Source organism: Nannospalax galili, unplaced genomic scaffold (genome assembly GCF_000622305.1).
Source record: "Nannospalax galili isolate Female #2095 unplaced genomic scaffold, S.galili_v1.0 scaffold188, whole genome shotgun sequence".
Taxonomy (NCBI): domain Eukaryota; kingdom Metazoa; phylum Chordata; class Mammalia; order Rodentia; family Spalacidae; genus Nannospalax; species Nannospalax galili.
The window spans coordinates 7,349,202-7,364,235 of record NW_008360325.1 but is presented as its reverse complement, the minus strand read 5'-3'; the positions used below and the strand labels follow the sequence as shown (position 1 = coordinate 7,364,235).

The 15,034-nt window shown below is 42.7% G+C and overlaps 1 protein-coding gene across 7 annotated transcripts in view; it reads left to right on the top strand.

The window, feature by feature from the left end:
• Positions 1-11,755, top strand: part of Vrk1 (VRK serine/threonine kinase 1) — a 91,244-nt gene extending 79,489 nt beyond the window's left edge. For 5 of the 7 annotated variants that reach the window (XM_008825650.3, XM_008825648.2, XM_029559895.1 and 2 more), the window contains 2 exons: positions 6,532-6,619; positions 11,295-11,755. In XM_008825650.3, the coding sequence (XP_008823872.1) occupies positions 6,532-6,619; positions 11,295-11,326 (120 nt within the window). In that variant the 3' untranslated portion in view covers positions 11,327-11,755. Of the gene's footprint in view, positions 1-1,716; positions 1,929-6,531; positions 6,620-11,294 lie in introns of those variants that run through there. The other 2 variants (XM_017796234.2, XM_029559899.1) reach the window with 2 other exon arrangements.
• The last annotated feature ends 3,279 nt before the right edge of the window (positions 11,756-15,034 follow it).

The window sequence follows — 15,034 nt, the reverse complement described above, 5'->3', positions numbered from 1 at the left end:
CCCGATGGGGGGGTAGTGGATTATCCCATTAAACTCTAGGTTACCGCTGACTACTTTTCAGTCATCCCGCAGATACTTTCATATATGTGGTGTAGCGTCTGTGAGAGACACATCTGTTCAAAGTTATGAAAAAAGAGACTGGCAACAGGCTTAGTGGGCAGAGCACTTGCAGAGCAAGCCTGTCAACCTGAGTTTGCTCCCCAGAATACACATAGAAAGGGAGGGAAAAAAACAACTCCGTAAAGTTGTTCTCTGATCTCCGTATGTGTGTCATGGCATGCACATGTGTACCCACATACCCACCCACCCCCAAAAACAATGACTAGAAAAAGAAAAACTGAAAAAAGCCTAGTTGTCTGAACCAGGTCGTGCAACCACTGTCACACATCCGTAGCGTAGGTTTCCTTAGAGAAGGTCAAAATACGTAGAAGAAAATTCTCCTTATGATTTTAGTCATAAAATATTACAGATAATTAAGGCACATCCATTACCCATTTATGCCTTTCCCCATAAATTATCCCTCAAACACCTTAACTTTGCTAAGTTTTGGGCATTCATGGTGCAGGTGATGGATCCTTCGGGGAAACATGGCTGAAGAGGCCCTAGGTTCAGGTGGTGGAGCCCTCAGAGGGTTCCGTGACTGGAGGCCCTAGGTTCAGCACAGCAGAGTGCACAGGCACGTTGGCTTTCTAGAGCACAACTCACTGGCTTTCGGGAACCATGTTTCACTTGTTCTGTGACCACTGGGTTTACTCATGGTGATGGCCCTTTAGATACGAAGATGTTAGATGTTAGAACCCTGCAAAGCCCTTTGCTGAGAAGTTGGGTTTATTGTTCTCATAAGTGCTGTCGGGAGTTCTTTCCAGGTTGCAGTTGCTGTTTAGTATGAAATTTCTTGTGCGTGTATGTCGTTCTGTTAGACCGATCGGTCAGCTCACCTGTTCATTAGCATTCATTTTCTAAGGACATTTTCTAAGAGAATGGGTGACAGAAGGGCTACAAAGCCACTCCCTCTCTGGGTCTTCTGGGAGGGAGCCAGACCAAGTGGGGATACAGTGTGCTTTAAAATAAACAGGAGGGTGGGCAAAGGTCAGGTTTGCCTTCTGAAAGCAGCTCTGTGCTCAACAGCGTGTGGGCGTTGACTGTAGTTCTGCTAAGCCGTCGGCTCGTCCAGTCGGCTTGTGTGCCTCGTCATTTAGTTCTCTGGCATATTTTACAAATCAACGCATCTGTGTATTTTTGCATACTAAATGGATTCATGGACATTCTTCGTGCACTCTTTTTAGATGCTTAAAGTCTTAGTTTAGGGGCTGGAGAGATGGATGGCTCAGCAGTTAAGAACACTGGTTGTTCTTGCAGAAGACCCAGGTTAGAATCCCAGCACCCACATGGCAGCTAACAACTGTCCGTCACTCCAGTCCCAGGGCATCCAACAACTTCTTGCGACCTCCGCAGGCATTGCACGACGTGGGTGCACTTACCTACATGCAGGCAATACACACGTACACATAAAATAAAAATAATAAAATTTTTTTTAAAACTCTTAGTTTATTGTGGTACTCACAAAGTAGAGGGTTTGAACTATGAAAGAATGCTGGTATTCCAGACTGCATGTTAGTTGTGTTTGAAAACACTATCTTTCATTCAACTCTTTTCCCCAGACCTGTAAATAGTCATCACAATTATTTGAGTTGTATTTCTTCTTTCTACCTCCAGAACAGATACTAAAATGTTGATAGGAGAAGGATCCAAGTTGAAACGGCAAGAAAATCAAGAGTTGACTGAAGTCATGTATGAGTTGCATATGTGTAAGAGTTGCTACTTCACAGAGTGAAACTCCACATAAAGGAATTACATTGAACTTTCATTTATGGACCACTAAAGGATTTCATGTACAGCTGAGAGAAATTGAACACATATATATGTTTAATTTTTTTTATAGAAGCTATGATTGGCCTTTTGCTTTAACCCCCCCAACCCCCCCCCTTTTTTTTAAAAAAAGATAGGTCTCACTATGTAAAGCAGGCTGATCTGGAGCTCACTGAGAGCCACCTGACTTTGCCTCCACAGTGCTGGTATTAAAGTACCTGAGCCCCACCACACTTGAGTGCTTTTATATGTTTTGGTTTTTTGTAGTGTTGAGAATGAAGCTGGTCACAGTGCCAGGTAGATGATTAGTGCGTGCGTGGTGACGCCCTTGGTCTCTCTTTAAGCAGGGGCCTGTGCCTTGAGGATGTACAATATTCATTACTCTTATTAGAATCTTTGTCACTGGATTTACCTAAAATAATAAACATTTTAATGCATTCTAACAGGATTAGGATTATTTTTCAAACTCATCTGCTCCTTTTAAAAAGGTGAGCTGCTGGGCATGGTAGTGTACATCTTTAGTCTCAGCACTTGGGAGGCAGAGGCAGGCGGATCTCTGTGAGTTCAAGGCCAGCCTGGTCTACATAGTGAGTTCCAGGGACAGCTGGGGCTACAGGGAGACCCTGTCTCAAAAAGACGGAAAAGAAAAGCCCAAAACAAACAAAAAGGTGAGCTGAGAACAAGCCAAGCCTGATCACAGTCCCAACCGAATACTACATACATGCACAAGAAATTTCATACCAAACAGTAGGTGCAAGAAAGCACTCCAACACTTCTGAGCATAATAAATCCAACCCCCGATACTGTAATTTCTTGTAACTATAGATGGTCGTCTGATGTTTATTTGAAACACATCTGTGATCATTTAATGCCTGTGCAGATATTACAGTCTGAAGGACTTAGGATAAGATACGGGTTGAGTAGTTGCTCTATGAGTACAGCTTCACTGACACTTGGGAAGTACTGTGCTGAGCTCAGCAGGGGTTAGGAAAAGGATGGAGACCGCAGTCCCTGCCTCCAAGATTGTGCATACTGAGAGGGACGGAGAGAGGCATGGGGACAGTCTCTGCCTAGTGCGGTAGAGCAAAACTGTACTTCACCTAGAAATCTCCACTTCACACCAAGGAGCCACAGAGGACTGCGACAGAGTTCTGCGGGAAGGGACCTGAAACAGGAGTAAAGAGCTCCCACCCAGATCTAGTTTTCTCCCGACGGAGAAGTACCGAGTGAATTCTGTTCGGCTTTCTCATGTCCCATCTTTATTTTTTTTGTCCAGTACGTTTTAACTAAATCCTTTGGTTACTCTTAAGGAATGCATCAGTAACTTGTACATTGTATACACTGCATGATGACTTTCAGTGGCCTAAATCAAGAGAACTGAGGGTGACTGGCATGCCATGTTTGTGCTTGGAGTCCTCTGACATATAATGCCAGGTGTATCTTCACTTTTAAAACAAGCACGTGTGACTCTGCAATGAGGACGGCACCCAGCGCACTGCCTCTTCCCAGGAGATGGCAGAGGCCTAGCTGGCTTTTCCCAGAGGCCATCACATCATCTGGGCATGATTTCTGGGTCTTGACTGAAGCAGAGAGTTCGTCTGTGGTTTTTACCTCTGAAGATTTCTGTTGTCTTTTCCATTGAAACAGTTTGGTCTCCAAACAATGTTTAGACTATTAGCAAATTATGAATCCATATGCGTCCAACTGAATTCCCTTCCTGTTTCTAAATTGGAAGTGAGAAGCTGCTAATTAAGTAAATTTTAGCATATCTGAACACTTTAAAAATATAATGTGCAATATATATACTAATGTCCTTTGAACTAAGCCTGATTTCTTCTCAAGACTTTTCTATGCTGAATTAAAAGCAAACTGTATTCTAAGTGTATTTTATAAGTTATTCTTGTGTGTCATACAGTATCTTGATTTCATTTATAAATGCAAATAAAGGTGTCTGTGCAACATGGTGTCGAATGTGACAAAATCAGAGATTAGCACCATCATTTTGGGAAGCCCTTTTGATTTCAAAAGAAACCCACCTCTGAGCTACCAGAAGCTTAGGATGTTGGCAGACGGCAAGATGCCACATTATGGAGAGGCTCAGAAAGAAGATGGGCGACTGTTGTGCATTGCCTTGTAACATGAGTGCTGTGCTCACGTACTGTTAGGCTGGGAGGGCTTCATTTTATTTTGCTAACTGGCGATCTTCAGTCCATGGGCCCTTCCCAGCCAAACTACATCTGCTGTCAGCAAGGGTGGGTGGAGACACCTGGCTGGTGTGTGGATTCATGTCACCCAGTGCTTTCCCTGGTATGTGCTGCTTAAAGCACAGGTGTTTCCTTTGTTGGTTGAATACTGTCTGATTTTTCAGTCCTTGTAATTTACCTGCATGGAGATTAAGAAAGCTCCTTTCTATTTAATAAGCTTGAGAACAAGATGAATTGGGTAGAAAATATTGGATAGCTCCCTTTATAATGGGCATTTAAAAACCTGCCATCCAAAACCTGGAAAACACATTCTCTCCTGTATGGAAAGCTCCATGGTCCTGAAATATTCCTCCTTAATGTTGGTCTGAACACACAAAAGTGTCTGTGTTTATACCTGCCTAATGCATCACAAATCTGCTGACGTGCTAACCTTGGAGTCTTGGCTGGCGTTAATCAGGCCCGTGCACCGGCAGGAAAGATGTACCTAATGCAGTCCATCAGTGCAGTTTGCATATGGAAGTTCTCACAGGGGAGCTGCCCTGTGCCAGCTGAGGGTTACCTGCCCACTGCAGTTATTGTATGTAATTATCGAACCAATCTGTTCAGCCCAGCAGGGTTTAGATGGTAATCATGAAGCAACACTTTGGAAAAGAAAGATGTAAGGCACTCTCCCCTTCCCTCATCAGTTATGTGAAGTTATAGCCACTCTCAGGGCTATTTTTGTGAAGGCAGTATCTCCATATACAGATCTACTGGTGAGCACCTTTGGAAGTTTCTAAGTGTTTGTTGGGTTGTTTCTCTGCATGGGAGGGGTGGTCAGGTGGTTGTTCCTGTGTATGTGAGGCTTTTCTGTAGCTGCATGGTAGGTAAGTTTGTTAGTCTGAGTTCTGAGACTTCCCCAGCCCCCTTGCACACAGCTTTAAAACTGCAATTGTGATTCTCTCCGCCTGGGGAATAAAACATGGTGGCTTTCACTTTTCATTGTTCTCTAGGACAGAACCCCTCTGTGGTGGTTTGAATGACAATGTTCCCCATAGGCTCCAAGTATTTGGACATTTTTGTCCCCAGTTGGTGGTGCTGTTTTGGGAGGCCTTAGGAGGTGTGGCCATGGTGCAGGAAGCACTTCACGGGGGCAGGCTTAGAGAGTTCTTAAGTCCTGTTGGATCTCTGCTCTTTGCTTCTGGTGCCTGCTTCAAGATGTGAGCTCTCCTCTTTCTACTCCAGCCACCCTTGCCATCGTGCCTCCCGGCCATGATGGATTCTGATTCCTCTGGAGCCATAAGCTGAAATAAACTCTTCTTCCTCTAAGTTCCCTTGGTCACAGTGCTTCATTTACAGCAACAGAAAAGTAACTAGGACACTATGGTTGCCTTTCAGGAAGAGACTGGTGTCTTGTTGGTCGGTATTGATTCTTCAGAACTGTACGTAGAGTGGTCTGCAGCAAGGAACATTCTCAGATGAAGTCTCTTGTTTAGAAAGTATGAACAAGAAGGTTGTGTTGCATTGTGACTGAGATTTGGGCATATCAGATGCCTTACTAAAGGACCAGATATACTTTAGGGACCTCAAAGAGGCTCTGACACATTTAAATGTGAGAAACTACATGGATAAGTTATACGGAAAATATAAATGTTTTGTGTTTGTTACTAATGACCCTCTGTAATTATACCCGTAGAGAAATGTTAAGTAAGTTTAAAACTTGGCAGGGAATTGGGGCTGGTTGGATCCTGTAGCAATAGGACGCAGCAGAACAGGGAGCTGCATTGCATGCGTGTGAAGGATGCAGCGATGGAGTGTGAGCAGGCCTCCAGAGTGACGGAATGGGAAAGGAGTACGTGAGGTGCTCGGAAACCCAGGTGGCTTTTGAGGTTTTAGGAGAACTTTGCACTTTTAAGGTTATTCACTTACGGCAAAATGGCAGTCTTACTTAAACTTCTAATAAAAAAAAAAAACACCCTACAGGAAACGTTGGTTCATGGTAGAGTTTTGCCTCAAGTGTTTGATTGTACAGCCACTGATTGCATGTGTGAAGCGAGTCCTGTATATTTTCCTACTATCTAGTCCACAGCCTCCCCACCTGCCTCCATCCACATTAATAAGTGAGAAGAATGGGTCTCATTGGCCTGTGTGAGGGAGAGTGTAAATTTGTAAAACATTTCATGTCCGGAAAGAGTTTGTTCTTGCTCAGCCGTGATGGGTCAAGTGTAGCTTTCTGTGGTGAACTCAGAGCAAGGAAACCTAGAGGTAGATGTAAGGGAAGACTGACTGCTGTGCTTGGAGCTCTCTTAATTCTTCCTTCCCCAGGTAACCGCTCTGCTGAGTTTAGGACTATGTTCTGTGTTGTCAGACTCTCTCACACTCAGATTCACGCGTCCTAGTCTGTTTGTGTATTTCCCGATGTGACCGCTATATTACATCACCACTTTTTCTCTCGTGCCTTTTAAATTTTACATGTAAGAAGCGGAAGAAAGAAGTTGAAGAAAGCACAGCATCCAGTGTTGAAGATGTGGACTGCTCAAGTGCACAGACAGAGGCCACACAGACCCGTAAGTTGAACAGCTTTACTAAATTTCTTCCGTAGAGAGCCCCAAATTGAATTTCCTCCCGCTGGGTGAAGGACTGCCATGTGGATCATAATATTTTGATTTGATTATAAAATACTGTGTAGGTAGAGGCTGTATTCATATGGCATGCACCAGAATGTCATCTGTCCTCACATGGTGTCACTCTTCACAGTGACCATGAGGCTGGGACCATGGAGATAGCTCCCCCCCCCCCCCCCCCCCCGCAGATTTGGAACCTGACACCCTGAGCATTTAAATGACGGAGCAGCTGAGAACAGGTGAGGGCTAGAGACCAGAACTGCCACTCGGCTGTAGCTGTCCCCTGCCTTGCTGACACATAACTCAAGGTTGGCAGCACCACAGCAGCGGTCTCCTCCCTGCTGGGCCGTCTGGGCTGCAGCTCTTTGCAGCCACCCAGGAGGAAGGAATTAAACTTTAAAATAAAAACTTTAAAAGGCTTGAAGTAATTTCTTAGATAGTTATAAACTAGCTGGGCACCTACTAAAGGTGGGTACACACCTTTAGTCCCAGCATTTGGGAGGCAGTGACATGAAGATCTCTGTGAGTTTAAGGTTAGCCTTGGCTACATAGTGAGTTCCAGGCCAGCTATGGCTACATAGTGAAACCGTGTCTCAAACAAACCTCAAAAATAATGTAGTTATAAGATGGTTCCTAAGCCATTTCCCATAACATGTTAGTCTAGAGGTGACGTCAACAAAGGCAAAAGACGGCTTGGGGCTGGTGCGTTGAGGGCTCCTAGGAGGGAGGTGCTTTTCTTGACTTAGTGATGGGAGATTCAGTTCTGCCATATTTTCTTTTTAAAGATTTATCATTTTTAAAGATTTGTCATTTTGCTGATCCTGCAGTATTTCTCAATTTCTAATGAAAAGGTTGATTTTTGGCAAAAATGTCATTATATCATAAATTCCCTAGTTCATCAGGCCAACACTATTTTATCTTCCCTTCGACAGTGGCCCAAGTGCATGCTGCCGGAAAGTAAGATACTCAGTTTTGAAAGACGGGCCTCTCTGTTGTGATTTTATTAGCACTTTCTCCTCCTGTACTACGTGTACGACGGCTGCAGCATCCTTAAGTTGACCCCGAGCCAAGGCTCTGCAGAACCTCTCCATCTAATGATGCTGCCTTCCATTCTCCTCCTCCCTCCTCTCCTTGTTCATTTTGTTATTAGGAAGTGACGAGTCCCAAGGAGCAGTCCCTGGTGGCATGTCTCAGCCAGAGGCTAGCTACAGCAGCTCTGACAGTGAGTGGGGCAAACCAGGAGCGTTGTAAAGAGCCTTATTCTTACTTCACCTCACTCTGTGACCAGCAGTGGTAGTTCAGGCAAGTCCCATGTTCTGGTGCAGTGGACACCTCAAGCCCCTGAAGGCAAGTCCTACCCGTGCTGTGGTCGGACAGAGGCTCTCTTCACTGCCGCAGGTCACCTTCTGCCTGCCACTGCTTCCTGAAGACAGGGCATCTTCATGTTGATAGAGCAGTGACTTTAAATTCGGATTTTGACTATGAAAAGGGGCTTATAGTGCCCAAAATTTTGATAAGAGATTGTAATTTGGGTGTTCTTTCTTCTAGGAAAATATTAGTTTGTTTTGATTTTTATTGTGAGACTATAAACTCAGCTAATTTAAGAACTGTTCATATTTTTTGCTATACCTTTTAAAATGATAAAGAATAATCAGATTCTCCTGTAGTCATGTGAACTCAGAACAGTGTTCTGGAATTAAAAAGTTTCCCATTGTAGTTTTTTTTTTCTGAAGTACAAGGTAGTTATTTTGCTATCAAAATATTCATAAGAGTATAGCCTGAGATGGCAAATGTTATTGTTTCTAGCAAGAAACAAACAGAAGGGTTCATGTGAGTGTCTCGTTTATATTCATCAATTTTAGTGGTTCACAGGAGAGGGCACGTTTGAAGTTTTAGGTTTTGAAAAATATATAATAAAATCAATGAATTTTGTGATTTGAGGCCTTACGATTTTGTGTCACAAACGTGTTTTGGAAATGGCTACCTCTAACAGCAGCTTTAGAAATGTCAGTTTCTTCATTAACGATTTTATTTTCAAACACAATTTATGGTTTACAATATGGTAAGAGACTTTTCTCCCTGTGAGATCTTTCAGAATGCTGTGCCTAGCAAAATGGGAGCAACTTTCCTTTAATATCTATTTAGACCATTTTAAAAACGTGTGTAATTTTCTTGATACACCTAAACTCATTTTGACTAGTTGGGGGTCTATTGTGTGGGAGCATATTCTGAAAGCTTTCTGTGTGTGTATTGTGTAGGCTTTCCGAGAGAAAGGGGTGACAGGGTGGTGTTCGGAAGAGCAGGGGCCGCAAATCCTTTTATTTTTATGCAAGGAATAATTTTTACCAATTGAGAAAATTTGGTTATTTGCTGCAAGTAATTTTCCCCCTTACAAAATGATAAGTCTTTTTAAAAAAAGTGTATATTCTGGCATTTCAAATCAGGCCAGTGCTTCAGAATTGTTCTAAAAAGCCGTTGATGTAGCCATGATATTTATGGCTAGTGTACTGCATCCTTTCCATTCCCGCAGTAGAGACTACTCTTGGGATTACTTTTGAAGTAAGGTTGGGTTGGACCATTCCCCAGAATTTTCTTTGGGGGCTTGTGACTGGTCAGGAACTAGAGATTCTAAGAGGACCTGACCCAGCCAGGAGATTTGCCATTCTCCCTTTCTCATGGTCCAAATGACACAAGAGTATCCCCAGACTCCTGGGCGGTGCTTTTCAAATACCTGATTTTACACATTAGTTTTGTGATTAAACCTGTTAATAGCATTGCTATGTTATGAACATGGTCATATTTTAGAGACAAGAAAATAGATTTTATTTCTGCAGCAGTCAATCAATTATTGGGGAATACCGCATCGCTGTGTATATCGACGTCTCTAAGGTGGTCAGTTCTGATCATGTCAGAGAGTCCAGACAGGAGCATTTTGAATTGCAGCAAGAAATGTTAGGTGTAGATCATAGGGTAGGCGGCAGTATTTACCTCACTACCAAGTTAAGATGGTCACAAGGTCAGCATTGTTTGAATGCAGTTGTATCGTGGTTGCTTCTGTGTCTGTCCTGTGCCTTTACTTTCAAAACTTACTGCAAGGGAGATGTTGTGATACTGATGATTGACCTCGAGTTTGAAATAGCTGTGCAGCATGCCAGTTTTCTATGTAGACTTAACCTCAAAATTCTCAACATAAAAATCTCAAAGTATGCTGTGGGATTTATTTATTTATCTATTTATTTATTTTTGCAACAGTGACTTTTTATCTCAGCGCTTTGCATGGTTCATGCTTTTGAAATTTATTTTTTATTAGCATAGGTTAGTTATGCATAATAATGGTTTTATTATATTACCTATTACTTTCTCCTGTTGTTTTTTTCTGATCCTCTTTCCACCTAGTTCCTCTCTCTCCACTTTCATGCCTTGATTTACTTCGTTAGCCAGTGAGCAAGTTATTACCCAGTGAATTTCATTGGGGCTGATTGCAGGAACTAGGTGAGAAGTTATTGACAGGACATGGGCCACACCACTGAAGAGGAGAATGTGTCTCCATTGACTGCCTGTAGAGAGGGTGGGCTCTCATGAGCCTGTAGGTCCTGGCCCTTCTCCCCCCACACCATGAAATAAAAAAGAAAGCTATGCCACAGAAAGTAAAGAAAAACCCCAAATTGTGAAATCTGCCATGGTGTACAGGCTGTGTATTGTGATCGATAGGAATGATGTTCATTTGCTCTGACTGAATTGTAGTATAATTGAACAGAAACTGGAATTTTGAAAAAAAAAAAAAAAAACGCTAGTTTTTAAACTGGTTTTCCAGTTAAGTAATTGAGTGAGCCCCCATCAGAATCTCTCTAGAAACTACTTGTTATTACACATGTGAGGCAGAAATACTGTCTCACAGTCAAAGCATGTTGTGTTCTTTTCCAAAAAGTAATTGACTGACACGGTCCAGCAGGCTGCCCTTCTGAGGCCAACCCTTGTTCTGGAAGAGAACTTAAGGCAATGTGGTCAGGCTAGAGCTGGGGCCAGCACCAGGGAGTGTGGTCAGGCTGGAGCATGTGGGGTAGTTGGGGAGATTTCCTGACCAGATGGAATTCCAGTCCCTCTGAGAGTCCCTTATTGATCTCAACCTATGAAGAGGTAGAGAGGAGCTGTCCTAGGGGCCTCAGGCCAGGTCTGCCCTGAGTCCCATAGGAAGTATCTTCCATGTGGAGGAAGGCTGTGGAAAGCAACTCGAGCACAGAGCCCCTCGCTTTTAACACCTCGCACAGCCTCAGTGCCCCTTCCTAGCCCGTTTGGACTTGGACTTTACATCGAAAGTCACTGTTCCTGGTTCTACAGTGAAAATTCTGGGGAGAAATATTTGAGTAGCTGTGTCCATTGGGTGTGGTTCTTTGAAGGGTTAGGACTACAAAGTGAGTTTCATTGACATATTCCTTGGTATATTAGAGTAGGACACAGTTTCCTAGAATCTCCAGGGTACGGACAGTTACACTTTTGTGTAAATTGCATTCTACAAACCGTCCATCAACTAGATGTGGATAGGAAGATTTATATTTCGGTTCTTTAGCTTTTATAAATTAATGATTAATTCTTTACATTTCTTTGATTCCCATTCAAGGTTCAAGAACCAGGAAGAAAGCCCAGAAGTGACTCAGACGCCGGGAGCCAACTTTCTGTTGATTTTGTTTTTTTCTCCTTTTCTATTTTAAGTTTTATTTTCATATGAGTCTTATGAGGTGGGAGCAATAATTAAATAGCTGTGGTTTTGAAAAACAAATTTTACTAAAATGAATATTTTTGTATAGTTTATTGAAGAATAACTTATGAAATTCCCAAGTCTTCAGTTGTACACATGAAGCTGTCACAGGCTGTGTTTGGGGCTCTGGAGTTCATAGGAAAATGGGTGTGGTGGGCAGTCTGCTGATTATTGTGCATTTCCTGGAGTGGACAGACATATTTGACAGACTCCCCACTTTTAAGGAAATGCAAAACTAAAAATAAAGATCTCTTTTGCTTGGTGCAAATATACAATTTACAAATATGCAATTTATTATGGCAATAAAGGTTGCTCTGTATTGATTCTGTTCTTCTCCACAAGCATTTATTGAATACCTGATGTATGCAGCAAAGAAGGGCAAGCGCGTGAAAGGAAGAGTGGCGTGAGCTCCACGCCCATCAGTGAGAGAGGCGTGTATTTAAAGATGGATTGCCTAAGAACTGTGTGAGCACGCAGGGTGGATGGCGAGAGCCGTGATTGGTCATGTTGCCAGCATGACCAAAGGTTGTGCATGTGGAGCCCACTTCCATAAGGAAGTCCTGTGAGCTGGGTGCATAGAGCCCTGCTCACTTAGGTGATTTTTCTTGCAAGTGTCATTTTTGTAGCAGATGATAATTTGTAAACTAGACCAGGTACTGTAGAGATTTTGGGTTGTTTCTCTGGTTTTTTAAGACAGAGGCTTGTGTGGCCTAAGCTGTCCTTCGGACCCTGACCTGCCTGCCTCTGCCCCTATGCCTAGAATTGCAGGTGTGCACCACCATGCCTAACTGCAGGGCTTTAGTGACTAGAAAGTTTAATGTGGAATTAGGGGCGAGGGGGTGGATTTTAAAAGCTTGGGATTTTAAACATTTATGAACAATATTAGGATACATTTCTCAAAATTTATTGTTAGAACAATTGGAATTGAACCTGTTGGTTTTTTTAAATCTCTAAAATTTTATTTTTATTTTATGCATATGAGTGTTTTGCCTGCACGTGTATAAGTGTACCACATGCATTCAATGCCTGCAACAGCCAGGGAGAAACTCAGATCCCCTGGAACTGGGTTAAGGATAGTTGTTAGACCTGTTTTCCAGTGGTAGAACAATTTACCCACTTAGAGCGTTCACATGTTAGGAATTTTTTCAAAGAATAACTGGCAAAGCTTCGAACAAGCCTAAAGTAGGTATTTTAATTTTAAAGAGTCAACTGAGCCAGGTGTGGTGGCACGCACCTTTAATATGGGCACTCAGGAGGCAGAGGCAGGGGGATCTCTATCAGATGGAGGCCAGCCTGGTCTACATAGTGAGTTCCAGGCCAGCTGGGACTATAGGGCGACCCTTTCTCAAACAACAAATAACTGATTTAAAGAAAACATTAAGTAAATATTTGTACAGATGGGAAGTAGGTAAACCAGAAAATTCTGAGGCTATTTCAAGTTTGAGAGACCCTGAGTCAGCACCAAGCTGTAACTTTGGCTCTCTGAATGTTTAAATGCCTTGAGAAGTCTGCGTCAGTATAGGATAGTGGTACATCAGATACAGAGCAGAGCGGCAGTCTTGGCTTCAGGGTTCATCTTCCAGGGCTCCTCAAGTTACAGACACGGGTGTCTGCAGAGAAGAGAGTTGCATTTGGGCAGACTCCTCCTTTCCGTGGAATGCTGGGTTTTAGTACTTTGTAGTGTTATGGTCCCGAGTTTATTTGTAATACCAAAATCAGCTCTCAAGTTCTGTTTTAAACACTGGCATGCTTAAAATAGGATAAAATGTGTGTGATGTGTTTTTGTCTCTATGCCTTAGTCCTTTTTATTTTTTCAAAACACAAAACAGCACAACCTGTTGGTTAAATATTAAGAAAACAAGCATTTCTTCACATATTGTTTGAAACAAGTGCTGACATTTTCTCAAATGTTACTGTATTGGCAAGGCTACAGAAATTAGTGAAACTGCTAGCCAGAAATAGCCGGATTGATGATCAGCCATGTCCCTTGCTCTGTGCTTGCACTCCCTGCCCAGTGCCAGCTTTTCACGCAGCCTTGTTAGAGAGATGGTTAAGCTCCCTCACCACCTTTCCCAGTTGTTTTCATCTTGCTAATTCCTGAAGGGAGTGGCTTAGCTCTCCTGATTGTGATTGTGCTGCTTTCTGTAGATGTTTTCTGGTCCTTGAAGGTCATCCATCAGCTGGGACTGGCCCTTCTCTTTCTCACTAAAGGAACCAAATGTATTCTACAAAACCCACTAAGCCCTGAAGAAGAATAGCTTCCCAGTACTTGTCAGTAGTGATTTCTTAAGACAAAACACTATTAAACCAGAATTGTAAAGCCCTGATTATGTCTTTGCATTGCTAAACTAAGGTGCCCATGAAGACTCGGGGTGCACAGCAGTGCTTTGGTGGAGGTGGAATTTGTCTTTGTATCTATCTATCCTCACACTGCCGTTGAACATTGTAGTTTTACTTTTTAATTCTATTTTTTTGAAGATTTTTTTTGTTTTTATTTTATGTGTATGTTTTACCTCCATGTTTGTAAGTGCCCCATGTGTATGCAATGCTGGCAGAGACCAGAAGAGGGCATTGGATCCCCTGAAACCATAGTTAGGGATGGGTGTTACCTACCACGTGGATACTGGGAACCCAACCAGTCCTCTGCAAGAGCAGCCAGTGTTCTTAACTGCTGAGCCAAAAAAACAAATGAAAGCAAAACCCACTACAAACAAAATTAATAAAACATTTTCTCATCAGAAATACTTAGTATGACTTCTTACTTTAATGCTTCTACATTTGAAATCCAAAGTGGGATTTGTTTCGATTCCTGCCTTATTTGTAAGAACTTCTCTTTTTAAAAAATTGTGTGTGTGTGTGTGTGTGTGTGTGTGCGCGCACGCGCGCGCCTGTGGAGGCCAGAATCATTTGATCCTCTGCAGCTAGAGTTACAGGTGGTTGTGAACTGCCTCATGTGGCTGTGAAGAATTGAACTCTGGTCCTCTGGAAGGCCCATATGCACTCTTACCTGCTGAGCCATTTCTCCAGCCCTGTACTAAATTCTTATATCAAGTCTTTTCCTGGAGTGTATTTCATGTCATTGATATCAAAATTTAAAAAAAATCACTTATCCTACAACCACTACAAAAATCAGATGCTTGAGCTGGTGAGATGGCTCTGTGGAGAAGGTTCTTGTCACACTAGCCTGGGGACCTAAGTTCAATCCTCAGAACACATGGAGAGCACCGACTCCACAGACTTACCTTCTGATCTCTACACACATGTGGCACATGGACTTCCTCTCCCAACAAATAATAGCTACATTATAAATTGGATGTGTTTTCCTTAGTCATTTTTCATGCCTATAAAGTACTTTAATTACAGCAGTAATACAGATAACTGTCTTATTTTTAAAGATGGAAAGGTTATGCTGTAACCTTCCCATTTGTTAAGATCCACTGCTACAGGGACTGGAGAGATGGCTCAGCGGTTAAGATCACTGGTTGTTCTTGCAGAAGACCCAGGTTTGTCCCAGCACCCATATGGCAGCTAACAACTGTCCGTAACTCCAGTCCAAGGGGATCCGACAGCCTCTTCTGACCTCTGCAGGCATTGCACGGCAC